This window comes from Electrophorus electricus, chromosome 24 (assembly GCF_041902795.1).
Source record: "Electrophorus electricus isolate QZ-2024a chromosome 24, ASM4190279v1, whole genome shotgun sequence".
Taxonomy (NCBI): Eukaryota; Metazoa; Chordata; class Actinopteri; order Gymnotiformes; family Gymnotidae; genus Electrophorus; species Electrophorus electricus.
In genome coordinates this window covers 4352434-4367711 of record NC_137520.1, presented here as the reverse complement: position 1 = coordinate 4367711, position 15278 = coordinate 4352434, and the positions used below count along the sequence as shown (strand labels likewise).

General features: G+C 38.5%; 1 protein-coding gene across 1 annotated transcript in view; it reads right to left on the bottom strand.

The window, feature by feature from the left end:
* Positions 1 to 9909, bottom strand: part of spo11 (SPO11 initiator of meiotic double stranded breaks) — a 19482-nt gene extending 9573 nt beyond the window's left edge. The window contains exons 1-9 of the mRNA XM_027030049.3: positions 9258 to 9909; positions 9030 to 9143; positions 4727 to 4815; positions 2740 to 2806; positions 2329 to 2437; positions 1330 to 1416; positions 829 to 865; positions 279 to 388; positions 77 to 176 (exon numbers count right to left, since the gene is read on the bottom strand). Coding sequence (XP_026885850.1) covers positions 77 to 176; positions 279 to 388; positions 829 to 865; positions 1330 to 1416; positions 2329 to 2437; positions 2740 to 2806; positions 4727 to 4815; positions 9030 to 9143; positions 9258 to 9361 — 817 coding nt within the window. The 5' untranslated portion in view covers positions 9362 to 9909. The remainder of the gene's footprint in view (positions 1 to 76; positions 177 to 278; positions 389 to 828; positions 866 to 1329; positions 1417 to 2328; positions 2438 to 2739; positions 2807 to 4726; positions 4816 to 9029; positions 9144 to 9257) is intronic.
* Positions 9910 to 15278: the final 5369 nt, after the last annotated feature.

Genomic DNA, 15278 nt, shown 5'->3' with positions numbered 1-15278 from the left:
TAAAGTTTCATAATTTCAGGACAATTTTATTTGCAACTTATCGTATACAAGTACAAATATGCATATATAAGCATACCATGTGGATCACCATCCATTAAGGCGAACACTGGAATGTGCAGTGTGTCCCATAGCTTCCTCACCATTAGCCTGCTGTTGACATCTGGTACACCTTTACCCTAACAAGTACACAGATTAATTAATAAATGGTCTCTGAGAACTCTCTCTCTCACACACACACACACACAATTAACATTTTTTAGAACATCAGGCATACTTACAGTTATTATAATGCATGGATACAACCGTGTGCAAAACTCATCATCCAAGAGCCTCTGGAAAGTTGCATCTTTTTCAATAATTAGAACAAACTTTGCAGATGACACAATATCTTAATACTATGAAAGAGAAAAACATACACAAACACTCCAACATGACTGTGCAGCAGTGCACAAAGCAAGTTTGGTGTGGAAGACCTTGACTGGCCTGCAGAGTCCTGACCTCAACCCAAAAGAACATATTTGGGATGAATTAGAGCAGAGACTGCGAACCAGGCCTTCTCGTCCAAAATCAAAATCACCTCTGAAATCTGCTTCTGGAAGAATGGTCAAAAATCCCCATAAACACACCCCTAAACCTTGTGGAAAGCCTTCCTAGAAAAGTTGGGTGGGCCGACATCGCATTAAACCCTATGGATTAGGATTGGGATGTCACTCAAACTCATGAGTTTGCGAAGGCAAATGAGCGAATATTTTTGGCAATATAGTGTGTGTACCTATGCCTTTATGATAATGGAAACTGATTTACTGAATTAAAAAATTAAAAGGATACTTGTGATCCCACAGACATTAGAGGACACAGCAACTGCCTGTACAAACATGTAACTGTTAATAATTCATTCCACATTTAAACACATACGATATAACAAACACACTTTTCATTATAAAGCCCTTAGCAAAGTCTAGCCAAATGTATAGGACAACTCCAAAGCTACTTAAATATAAAAAAAATCTGTTAATAACAGGAGTTTGTTTCTATTCAAATGTTTTATATAAAGTATTAATGCATGTTAATTAATGGACAGTGCTGAAATGGAGAAGCATGAGAGTTAGCACTGACCATCAAATTTACTCCTTTATAATCATGTATAGGCACACACAACTAGACAATTAAACAATTAGACAACAGCATTTTGGAATTATTAATGCTAGAAAGTTGATATGAGGATTCAGAATTGTTGCAATAATTTTTGTACAATAAAAGCAAGCATCAAATGTTTGACACTGTGTAGATGTTAAGTTAATGTGTAGGTAGTCTCTTCCAATCACTTACAGTACAGTTGGAATTACAGTCCACTCTCGTACCATCCTCCTCTAAGTAACAAAGATCACCAGAGATAAATCCTTTAGAAGTGGCAAGCTGGTAAGGAACGAACACGCACACGCACGCACGCACACACACACACACACACACACACACACACACACACACTCAACCCTTTTTGTATTAATAATTAATAATAATAATAATAATAATAATAATAATAATAATAATAATTAACTGCAAGAAAAATGTTACTATTTGCATACATGTGCTTTGATAAGAAAAAGAGTCAAATATCATAAGGTTAGGTCTGAACATACAGGTGCTCTCAAAGAACTTCCACAAAGTATTCAGAAATATGGAAGTGATCACTTAAAAAAAGAAATAATTACACAATAGAGTTTTTACCAGGAGTAAAAAGTCAGGAGCATTAACAACTCTACATTATGCTAATAAAACTCACAACCCTTTATTCTTCAAATGTTCTTGAAGTAAATTGAAGAGGGTCTATATTCCACATCACTGGTGTAGTGCTGCATAGATTACCGTGCCTTAACATAAATAAAAGCCCTGCTTAAATTGTACTGTCCAGTTATGATAAAGGTTTAGAGTGCAATCAGAACGCGCAACCTAAATGAAAACTAGCCCTCATCTGCTAGCTGAAACAATATCCTTCAATAAATCTTTCAGTAAAATTCATCTATAGGTCTTTCATTAAATCCATAAACATGAATTTCAATAAATGTATCCTCCAATTCCATTAATATATTCTTCAATAAATTCTCATTCCATCCTAGTGAACTCAAGTAATACAATTTGTGTGATTTTGCAAGTGACTAACAATCAGGTACTTATCAAGCATATAAAAGATGTTTAATAATAGGGAAAACAAATAAATGTCCAGTATTGTTCATCAGCTTCAATAAACCTGGTTCCACTTAATAAAAAGAAAGAAAATTTGTGTTTTTCTGTGTGAAAAATTAATATAAAGCAAGCATGCTACTGTACCACATGTAGACTCCTCCGAGGAATTTTGAGCATGCATGATATATCATCCACTATGGAATTCAGAGTCTTCTGTGACCCAAATAGCTGAGGGTCATTATAGTAGATATCTCTGTTAGACATAATGCAAAACCACTTTAGTGCATATATGCCTTTAAGAACTCCACCTGCTCTTATACGGTACAATTTAAGGGACTGTTTACAGATATAATATAACCAATGTGAAGACATTTATGAACTGGTTTGAAATTGGAAGGACCATAAACCTACAAAATTCAGCAGAATAAAGACTTGCTGTGATCACAAACTGTCAGCAACAACAACAACAACAAAAATTGCCAAAAGAATATCTTAGTTATTATTTTTACAACTATTACTATTACTACTATTCCCCAGATTTTGGGGTATACTTACCTTTTGGTTGCATATGAGCCACTTTGAACTAGTTTGTAAATTGATGACAGGCATTTAAAAATCAGTGCTGTATGGAGAAAGATACCATAGATAAAAATAAACAACACAAATCAAATATTCTTTAGTTACATAAGTAAAAATGAATGAGCTAGTTCCAAACATCGTCAAGCATACAAAAGATTTCTTTCACCAAGTTTTTTTAAACAGATAAGTAACAAGGTATAATTGTCTGTAAATCCGCTTTTTTTGTCCATACATACACTGCTCAAATAATTCCAGGAACACAATTATTACAGTAAACACCAAATCAATAAAACGTCAGGCATATCAATTTGTCCTGTCTGTCCAGTCAAATGAAAGTGACAATAGGTGCACTGGAGAGGCAACAGCAGGACACCGCCAAAAAGGGAATGGTTTGGCAGGTGCTTTGCTGTGTCTCCCAGCCCAGTCTCAAGAGAATGGAGGAAATAGTAGGACACAGGCCATTACACAAGGAGAGCTGGACAGGGACTGTAGAAGGACATCAACCAGCAGCAGGTCTGGAATCTGTTCCTTTGTGTGAGGAGAAAGAGGAGCACTGCGAGAACACCAGAATTGGTAGCCTGTTCTATTCACAGATGAGAGCAGGTTCACACTGAGCATGTGACAGACATGAAAAAGCCAGGAGACACCACGATGAATGTTATGTTACCCGTAACATCACCGGTTTGGCGGTGGGTTAGTGATTGTCTGGGGAGGCATTTCCTAGGAGGGTTGCACAAATCTCCACGATATCCCATCGTACCTTGCCTGCTGTTAGGTACTGGGATGAAATGCTCAGAGTCACTTCCAGACCTTACACTGGTACAGGACAATGTCCAGCCTCATCTACGCAGGCAGTTCATGATGTCTAGGGCAAGGATGCCACTGACTGGACCTCACATTCCCCAGACCAGAATCCAACTGAAAACCACTCGCTGTCTTAGCAGGAGCATGCCCAGACATTATCAGGAGTGCACACAGGTATGTAGGAGCCATACACTCTACTGAGTTCTATTTTGAATTGCTATGATGAAATTCATGCAAATTGGATTACCTTGTTCTTTCAATTTTTACTTTGAATTTTGGTGTGATTTTGAATCCATTCCTCAATAGGCTGAATTTGGTTTCCACTGACCATTGTTAAGTAATTTTGTTCTCAATGAAATACACAATTTATACCAGTAAAGATTTTCAGCTTGAATATTTCATTTACTGAGATCTCAGGTGTGATTAAAATGTTACTTTTTTTTTTTTAAACAGTGCATTTAACATCAGTGGCAAAGGCTTAGTGATATCTATGGGCTTTGCAATCAATACAACTACCATGATATCTAACAGGAAGTTGTCAAACAACTTTAATATACTACTACTGATGGCATTAATGTGGCTTACATTTATTTGTGATAGCTTCTCAGTTATAGTAAGTCACTGCCTAGGTATATGTTCCAACTTGTCCAATGTACAAAATTTAAGTTAATTCTAAAGTACAAAATATATGCTTGACACAAAGAAACCTAGTCTGCACCTGTGTTACACTGGTTGGACCACTGTGAGGCTCTATAGTTTGATCTTAATGTGCACTTCTGTTACTGACCCAACCCACCCCATTATCACTGCAGTATTTCTTTCTGGACTGAGCCTATTAATCACTGTGTACCCCACTGGATGTGCTATAACTTTCCCTGCATGCTCCATAAATTACCTTTATGTTCCATCCATTATATCCTTGAACGTTTAACACTTGTTACTGGATAACCTCATTGATTTGCTTTTTTTTAACTGCTGCATCTCAATCATGTTGCCTTTGCATTAAAATCACCACCAAAGTCATTCCATTTTATCCTTAGGTTCTAACATTAGGTTTTATGTTCACTGTAAATAAACACCTACACAAATAAAGCTGAAGTTCCCCAATTACAAATTTATCTATAAAAAAAATCACTATACAGAACCATGAGATTCTCACCAAACTTAGTTACAGATGAAGGGCAGTCACTTCGTAGAGTTGTGATAGTAGCATCTGAACTCAAAAGGAGACCAAAGGATTTGTCAAATCTGAGAGTTAGAAAAAAAGATTAGACAAACTAGAATGCTCTAAAAAATACTATCATCATTTCAAGGATTCTGATACTATAGATATGTCTTTCATATGCCTACAATAAGGGCAGTACAATTATTAAGACACACGCAAAAACGTTTTTAAAGTTCTTAAGAGTTTCTCATGCTTTTGTTGTGAAAAAAGCAAGTCTGATTGTGCTATGTCAGGTTCAATTCATACTCCAAGTTCACCAAATTGTTGTAAATAACCTTCGTAAACAGCTGTTTGTACAATGTGCATTTGTTCAAGATAACTATGAATTAGCATTTGGCGTTGCAAAAATGCCTTATAAAACAACCTACCCAATCTTGTCTAAAAAATGTCCACTAAAGATAAAAAGAGCAATTTGTCTATTCACAAAAAAGATATCACCAACATCAACAGTGGAATTAAGGGCTGACAAACCCAAGGAATATGAAAGCACTGCCACTTAAGGTCCATATATATAAATGGGAGCTTGTGGGTCCTGCATAGCATCTTAGCTGTTCCCAGGACTGCACTCTACTGGACAGAGATCAAGTTCAAGTTTGGTTTATTTGTCACATACATAGTCATACACAGTATAACTCGCAGTGAAATGGTTGAGAGTGCTCTGTCCAAACTGAGGAAAAAGAAAAACAGGGGTGCATAGAGAAATATATATTCTATATATATACAAAAATATATTAACAATGTATGTACAATATATGTATATTACGTTTATATACACAATGTACAATGTATATATGGTTATGTATATATGTATGTACACAATGTACAGTTCCATCTTGTAAATGACATTTAGTTATATGTTACATGGTGGTAATTGAACATATTTACAGTTATGTTACATGGTGGTGGTGGTCCCCACAGTTTATCAGTTTCCCTGATTCAGGGCCCGAATGGCCTGTGGGAAGAAGCTCCTCTTCAGTCTCTCTGTATTGGTCTTCAGGGAGCGAAAGCGCTTCCCTGACCTCAACAGAGAGAAGAGCCTATTGTTGGGATGGGTGGGGTCCTTCACAATCCTCCTGGCCTTGGTCTGGCACCACTTGTAGTAGATGGTCTGCAGGTCAGGAAGTTCCGTATGAGTGATGCGCTCTGCTGAACACACTACCCTTTGGAGCGCTTGTCTGTCCTGCTTGGTGCTGTTCCCAAACCAGACTGTGATGTCCCCCGTGAGGATGCTCTCGACAGTGCAAGTGTAGACGATCCGCAGTACCTTGGAGGGTAGTCTGAAGTCTCTTGGCGTCTGAGGTGGTAAAGACGCTGACGAGCCTTCTTTGCCAGGGAGTTTGTATGGCGGGACCAGGACAGGTCCTGCAAGATGTGAACACGAAGGTACCTGAAACTATCTACTCTCTCCACCGTGGTTCCACTGATCCTCACAGGTTGGTGGTGCCGCTCCTGCTTCTTGGTGCAAGCCATGATCAGCTCCTTTGTCTTACTGACGTTTAGGAGGAGATTATTTTCCTGGCACCAGTTTTCCAGCTGTTTAATCTCCTCCAGGTAGGCCCTCTCATCATTGTCTGAGATCAGGCCCATGACAACGGTGTCGTCAGCAAACTTGACAATGATGGTGGAGCCGGAAGTGGCTGTGCAGTCGTAGGTGTACAGTGAGTAGAGCAAGGGGTTTAGGACACAACCCTAAGGAGTTCCAGTGCTGAGGGTGAGGGTGGATGAGGCAGTTGCCCACCCGTACTGATTGTGGTCTGTCTGTTAGTAAGTTGGAGATCCAGTCGCACAGGGATGTATGCAGTCCTAGATCCTCCAACTTAGTAGTGAGCAGGGAGGGGATGATAGTGTTAAATGCTGAACTGTAGTCGACAAACAGCATTTTAACATAATTACCCCTCCCTTTGTCCAGGTGGGTCAGTGTGGTGTGGAGCAAATGTGCAACTGCATCATCAGTGGAGCAACTGTGGCGGTATGCAAACTGCAGTGGGTCCATGGAGGCTGGCAGTGAAGATGTGATGAAATCTCCGACTAGCTTTTCAAAGCACTTCATCACGACTGATGTGAGGGCAACAGGGCGGCAGTCATTGAGGCCGGAGGGTCGACGTTTCTTCGGGATGGGGACGGTGGTGGATCGCTTGAAGCTGGACGGGACAATACCTAGCGTCAGGGAGAGACTGAAGATGTCGGTGAATACCGGTGCTAGCTGGTCTGCGCAGGCTTTGAGGACTCTCCTGCAGATACCGTCTGGTCCCACCGCCTTCCTGGTATTCACCCTATTAAACACTTTCCTCACGTCACTCTCCGTGATGATGAAAGGGCGTTGTTCTATGGTGGGCTCTGCGCATGCGCCGTTGGCTGCCCCGATAGTACCATTAGCACTAGCGCTGTTAGTAGTAGTGCTGCTAGATGTAGCCTCGAAGCGAGCGAAGAATGTATTCAGCTCGTTCACCAGATACTCATCCGCACTCATCAGTCTGGAGGGTGGGCTCCTGTAGTCCGTGATCCTCTGTAGTCCCTGCCACAGGGATCTAGAGCCACTCTGCTGGATCTCAGTTTGGGGGTCACAGCCCATAGTGCTACAATTACTATTGGAATATATATGCATGTACACGCGCGCGTGCACACACACACGCACGCACAATATATTATATATATATATATATATATATATATATAAAATATACACACATACAGGGCCTTGAAAAAGTACACACCCTCTTGAACTTTTCCACATTTTTACATGTTACACCTACAAACTAAAATGTATTTTATTGGGATTTTATGTGATAAACCAACACAACGTAGCAAATAATTGTGAAGTGAAAAGAAAATGATACATGGTTTTCAAATTATTTAATTAATAAAAATCTGAAAAGTCTAGCATGCATTTGTATTCAGCCCCCCTGACTCAATACTTTGTGGGACCACCTTTTGCAACAATTACAGTCGCAAATCTTTTGGGGTATGTCTCTACCAGCTTTACACATCTACAGGTTGAAATTCTTGCCTATTCTTCTTTGCAAAATGGCTCAAGCTCAGTCAGATTGGATGGAGAGCACCTGTGAACAGCAATTTTCAAGTCTTGCCACAGATTCTCAATGAGATATAGGTCAGGACTTTGACTTGGAAGCTCCTCCAGAGTGACCAAGGGCCTCTTGGCTGCTTCTTTAAGTAGTGCTGGGCTGCCAGTTTAGTTGGACAGCTATGTCTTGGTAGGTTTGCATTTGTGCCATACTCCTTCCATTTTCAAATGATGGATTGAACAGTGCTCTGTGAGATGCTCATAGCTTGGGATATTTTTTATAGCCTAACCCTGCTTTACATTTCTCCACAACTTTATCTCTGACCTGTCTGGTGTGTTCCTTGGTTTTCATGATGCTGTTTGATCACTAATGTTCTCTTACAAGCCTCTGAGGTCTTCACAAAACAGCTGTAGTTATACTGAGAATAAATTACATACAGGTGGACTATTTGCTAATTTGGTGACCTTTGAAGGCAAGTGGTCACACCAGATGTTATTTAGGGGTATCAGAGTACAGGGGGCTAAATACAAATGCACGCTATACTTTCCAGATTTTATTTATTAAAAAAATTGAAAACCAAGCATCATTTTCTTTTCACTTCACAATTACTTGCTACTTTGTGTTGGTTTATCACATAAAATCCCAATAAAATACATTTTAGTTTATAGGTGAAACATGAAACAAATGTGGAAAATTTCAAGGCATATGAATTCTTTTTCCAAGGAAAAACAGGCCAGAGGTTTCTCTCCGAGAGGCAAGTAAAGTAATGCTTTGGGTGAGTCACCTTCAGAGAAATATATTTAATACTGGTCAATGCAAATTTCCTTACTGTTAATGACATGTGTCCAGAACTGCAGGACACTTACCGGATTCCGCCATGTTTTCTTAGCCAATCACAGAGATGGAGGTGGAGTAATGGGGTATTTCAGTAGTTTCAAATAAAGTGACTGACAGGTCAGTGTAAACATGGACATTCCTCTGTTGCGGTTGGTTTTCCAAGTCACCTAGTACACATATCCTGATGCTATTTCTTTCTTCTTCTTCTTTTTACATTATTTATTAATATGCTCTCCATATTTCACAGTGTATTTGAATTAGTAAGTGGGGTGTCCTGACTAACTACCGGCATAAACACAACAGTGGCCTATTCTGCAGCAGAGATACTGCATGGTTGAGTTATGTAGCCTTTTCAGTTAATCAAAATCCAGTTCTACCTCACGTTGGACCAGCTGGAACGATTCTTCAAGATCAAGACGGGTGCTTGTTCCCTAGATAAACTGTGAATAGTCTTCTGAATAACATTTTCAATCCGCGTTAAAACGTCAAACCTGGAAATTATTACTAAAAGATTACTGTTCAGGAAACTGAAGTTACAACTCAGACTAGTAACAAAAATATAAGAGTATATAATTTACATAATTTTACAGTTAATTTGCCATTACCTAGCAATATCTCCAAAGTAGCTGGTTGAGGTTTCACCAAGAGCTTCAAAACTTTGCAACAGCGAAACTCGTAGTTTGTCCACCTCGGAAAACTTCTCAGACATAGCTAGCTTTCGGTTAAGTCAACAGCCAAGTCGAAATCCTAACGGTTACAAATTGAAAAATGATTCCCTCTGCAAATGTACCCATCGAAAAACGAAGAGGCTAGCTATCTAACGTAGTTAGGTTAGCTACCTACCTAAAGAAACTAGCTAGCCATGTTAGCTAACTTACCTGTTATCGTCCAAGTCTCAATGAAGTCAGTGAATGTTTGCCCCACGTTGATGCTTTTGTTCGTAACAGTATTTATTGTGACTTACTTGGTTGACAAAAACACCATAAAAGGAGGTCTGAAAACAGCGAAGGTTACATTAATGAAGAGCGTGCACGATCATTTCCTTGCGCTGCATTTTTTTTCCTGTTGCCAGGTAGGTTACTTAAGGTTGGTTAGCGCTGTTATTCTTGTAACGAAGATAAACTAGTGTCTCCGCATGATCTTTCTGAAATTTGTCATGTCAGTTTCTCCAAGTACACCTTACTTCAGAACCATGTAAGCTATGTGACTCACAACGGAAAGCTTCTGAACTAAAATAGACCGTTCATGTGAATAGTTAATTTGCTAAGTTTATTTAGCGCGAGGGGAGGACGTGATTTGTAGATAAGAGCAGAGCTTCCGGGTATGTTGCCCTAGTGTAATGCACCTGTCCCTTTTTGGGTGAAAGCAATCCCTCTGATTTGATTGGCGGTAAATACAAATTTCGAGGCCTTTGTCAATTTAATACCATAAATTAAGACTACCATGCATATCTTTAGATACTAGAAGCCTAAATCGTATGGCAGTCAAGCAATAATTTTATATAACTGTCGATCAACGATCGGTGTTGGTCGGTAGAGGGAAAAAAAAATCAAATAGTTAATGAGAGTTCATTCAGTCTGCTTCTATCAAAATGGACGAACAACCTCACGCAGTTGACGGAGATTTCATATAAAAGCAGATTTATGTGAAGGCAGAATGAAGTTGTTTTTTAAAACCAGTATGTATATATTATGGTTTTGATTATATTTATGCAATTGCGATATTGTGTTAACCTGCCCAAAATAGTACTGCCTTGTCACAACTACTGTAGAACGATGACAATAGTGACTCTGAACTACTGACCCATGGGTCAACCAGAACTCAGCCACAAATTAAAGCAGATTAAACCATCACTCAGGGATGATACAGGCCAGATTTCAGCCAGATCACAGCTTTCATTAAGCCGTTTTAAGATACACATCCTCACAGACTCCTCCTCACGGACACTGGTACAATGATAAAATTTAATTATCCTACTTCAGAATATGATATTTTCTTTTACATGGAAAGCTCTTATTTTGGCATATCTTGCATGAAACATACTGTATTTGTCCTCTTCTATAAAAATCTAAGACCTTGCTTCTTTTCGAGCATTCAGGTTAAGCTTTAAATTCGGAATTAGTTGTATGCCACTTAAAAGGTAAAACAAAACAAAAAAACCCAAACAATTTGTCAACAGTGGGATATAATTGTTTCAAAAGATGATGACCACTGCTCACTGTGGAGAATGTAACAGGACAATACAGTTCTGCAAGAGATATAATACTAAATTATAATTAAAAGAAACCAAGAGAAGACTTTCTGATCGATTTGTCGAACACATTGGACCATCAAAATTAAGAATTTTTTGCAAGGCATTTTAATGCTAGTTGTTGCTATGGCAGCAATAAAGTTAGAAGGCCTAAGGGGAAAAACTGATCTACACTCTCAGAACTACACAACCTATGTTTTTGGGGTTTTTTGTATAGTGTAAAATGTCCATTTTGCCTTACTGATTAACACACATGATGATATTGGGAGGGCGTTAGAACTGTGAAAAGACTCACATTTCAAGTTCATCTGGCACAAACGAAATTCAGCACAAAGGTGATATAACCAGAACAAAGTTGTCATCGCAGTTTGAATGAATAACTTTAATCTGGAACTCATCAGATCGAGTAATACTAAAATTCAAATCATTTTGCAGTTTGGATGTGGATAACTGGGTACTGGCTCTCACTGGGGAGCTAATTCAAAACACAAAAGTATTTTAGTCTGTTCATTTAGGATTACACCGCCATATTCCTGAGTTCAAATACCAATTTTCAACAAATTTAGAAACATGCATGCTTCAGAAATCTAACTCTTTATTTAGTTAACTGGCTATTATAAAGCTCCAAAACATCAGGTGTGTGTGTGCAAAAAAAACAACAAAGAACAATATTTGTAAAAAAGGACCCTGAGTTTGAGAAAGGTGCTATATAAATGCAACTAATACTACTATAATAAAATAATAAAACAAGCAGTAGAAGAAGATTTATTATGTCAACCCAAATTGCACAATGTTCAATGAGCCATTCAGTAAAAAAAAAATAACAGGGATGAGACTTTTTCAAATCTTTTATCATGTCTAACTACTGAGTTTCCCATTTTTGAAAATGGCATTTGTCTGGATTTTTGCAGTCTTAAAAACCCAGATTGGCTGTAGTCCAGTCCCCAGTGGATTATATTTAAGACCCATGAGATTCTGAAGAAGAGCTATCAGTGAGGTTGTATTTTGCATAAATATAAATGAGGGGAAACAGCACTGTTAATAAGGTATGTACTGAAAAATAGTGAACCTGTCCTTCAAATACCAATCTTGGGTGTTGGTGGAAAGTGCCCATAGTGTGAGATGAGGTCAGCATCATCCCCATCATCACATACATAACATGCCCAAAAGCACATGCATTAAGAAAAATCTATTTTACCTTACTCGCATATATGGAATGAAACTAATTCCATATATAACCTAATACATGCTTGCAATCTGAAACTACAATAACATAACTACTCAATCTCAGGGAAGATCATTCACAGTAAAAGTTGTGAAAGCTACTTCAGGTTCTGTGTGCAAAACTCCAAATGCAGGGAGACTGTGCTAACACCACAGCAAACAATGCTACCAGCTCATGAATAAAAGCATGCTTTCTAAAGGAAAATCATAACTGGAACCTTTCTAGAATGAATCAGTACTTGGATTTTCAAAACCAGTTCTCATACATTTCTAAATGTGCAAGATTTTTAGCATGCATGCTTAGGACATTTAGCACAGTTAGGCAAATGTTCAAACCTGTTCAATTCCCTTGGTTGAATGCTGCTGGGGTCGATTTGACACCAAGCAGGGATTACAAATCTGCAGTACCTCCCAAGTATATGACTTTTGGGGTCATTTTTGTAAATGCAGTCCATAAATGCAGTTAAGAGTGAGATGCTTTCCACAAATAATGCAAATGTGAGGAGAGACAAAGCAGCGCCCTCCCTGTCATAAATAACAAAGTGTGGACACTTCCCCACAATTTTGCTCCAGTTCTAGATTTATGGGACCCTCTGTAATAGAGCAGCCTCTGACGAGTTATGAACAGATTCACTTTAAAGAAGTGTTTGTTTCTTAAGGAGATCTACTCAGAGGACCATGCTGAAGTGTCAAATAAAATTGTGCAGGATAAAGAGTGGGGAAAATCACGGATAAAATGTGCTGTGGTGGATACCCCTATGATAGACATCATCTATTTGCTTCTTTCTGTTCTCTGCTCATACCTTCCTTATTACTCGCATATCGTAGCAGAGCCATGACCTCTACAAATTGCTGATTTAGAGCAACATACAAAACTACGAGGCCAGAATCTATTAGCAGCAACACATTATCATGACTTTGTGTGAGGACTTCACCAGGGTGTAAAAATTATAACCACAACTTTGAACACCTTACAATGTCAGCTAAGTTCAGGTTCAGTGAACTTGGTCTTCGTTTCCCAAATGTGTTCCAGCACCGACCTGCAGCATTCAAAGCCGCTTCTCGACTGTGATTGATGGGGTGGTATTTTTCCATAGTACACTGATGAATTAGCATTAAAAAAAAGAACGTGAAAAACATTGTAGAAGTATGATATATGGAGTTGTGGAGTTGGATTGTCAGAGAGAGAGAGAGTCTTGTCCACCCACTGCCAAGGACACTGGAGAGCCGAAGAAAACTCCAGCATGGAGTTTCACTTTCAGCGAGTGTCTCAGGCTGAGGGCTAGCTAATCAGCTAATCAATGCTCATAGAGGCTACTGCACAGGCTAGTTAGCTAGGTGGCATTTTCTGAGATAGGTAGCATAATAACTAGCTAGGTTGTGAACGGCATAGAGTGGAAAATGACAAAACTAAAAAGCAATTATCCTGATTATCCTGAAAATTCTGTAAATGCTGCAGTACTGTAAAGAAACAGTATACTTTCTCATTTATACTTACATTTTGTAGTAGGATTAGACATTTTTCCAGCAGTAGATGGAAACATCCAGTGATTTGCGATGCAAACATCATAGCTAGTCCATGCTAGAAACCAAATCATTTTGATAATAGCCTGGGTATTCAGATCTCTCTGAGGTATTTGCCTTTTACTTTATTTACCTTTATCTACATCCTACCCTTCATTAAAAAGGATGATAATTCAGCTTCAATGATGGATTTTATCACCATGAATTAAATGAAAAGTTAAATAATAATATGATCCCTTCTTTGCCCCTCAGTCAGTATGGGTCTTCTCAGAGTGATAGCATAGGGGGGGGGGGGGGGGTGGTCACTCATGCACAATCATGAGCTTGACTGAGATAGACAGCCCCTCTTCCACATCACTGATGAGTAAGCTCCCACTGACCAGTACTGAGTCTTAAACAGAGTATCAATGAGATGACAATATCCTCTAATTAGTACATGTTCTGATTGCACACAGCCCTGGCATGTGCATCCCTAAGATGACTCGCTCCAATAGCATCCCCACCCATGATACTGACTTTGACCTGTACCAGACCTCCTTGCTGGACAGCACCCTGTCACTGACCAAACATCCCAAAAGCATGATTCATTCTGCATCCTTCATGGACAAAGATCCTGGGGATGATGGTGAAAGAACTTCTTTGGTGTTTGTTTCAGTACTGAACTGCAGTAGCCATATTGGTAGACAAGTTTGGTTCACTTTAATAGTTTTTACAATAACTCTAAAACAACAACTCTCACTTTGTAGTTGATAGCTCAGTGCTATCATTGACATCCAGTGCTTCCTCCAGTTATTCCTCGGTAAGTTTACCCCTGAATTTTGACTAATTTACTCATGGAACAAAGTATGAGTATGAAAGCAATAGATATACAACATGGTCTAATGTATGCTGAGGTTTTATAAGGATCCAGCCTGCAAAAGTTTTCTCAGGTTAGTTTTTTATCATCAGTAGCAACACTGTCCACATAAAAAGTAATAATTTAGCACCTCCTTTACAAAGTGTTCTGACAGCTTGCATTAATAAATCATGGTTTTCAAATACCATGAACACAATACAACTTTTGTGCATGTTACCTGTATATTAAATACAAGAAAAGTTTGTTTGTTTGTTTTTTCCTTTTTCCTCTGGGCCTTTTCAAACTCATACAATTAGTATAGTATCAAAGTATAGGTTTTGATTGCAGGTCAAGTGAAGAGCTAAGAATTCAAATAAACACAATTGTTTTGAATTTCTGTTTTTGTTGACAACAAAGTCAACAAAGTACTGACATGTCAGTAACACAAAGAAAGTAAACTAAATTTAAACACTAGGTTCTCATTGTTTTCATTTAATGACTTATTATTCACAAATGATTCCTATCCATGTAATTTCCTTGATTGTAGAGTTGCCTATAATATGATAGAGTGCACTGAAAAATATTAATGAAGCAACTGATGTGTTATTTTCTATCTTCCTTGCACTCTCTCAGGCTAAACAACAGCTGCAAGGGGAAGTGAGTTTTTTTGTCTGTCTTTTTTTCTTTGTCTTTTTTCTCTTTGTCAATCTTTTATTCATTTTTATGATCATGGCATAAACATAGTCAAAATCCCTCATATACACAGCATAGTCATACACACACAATTATAAA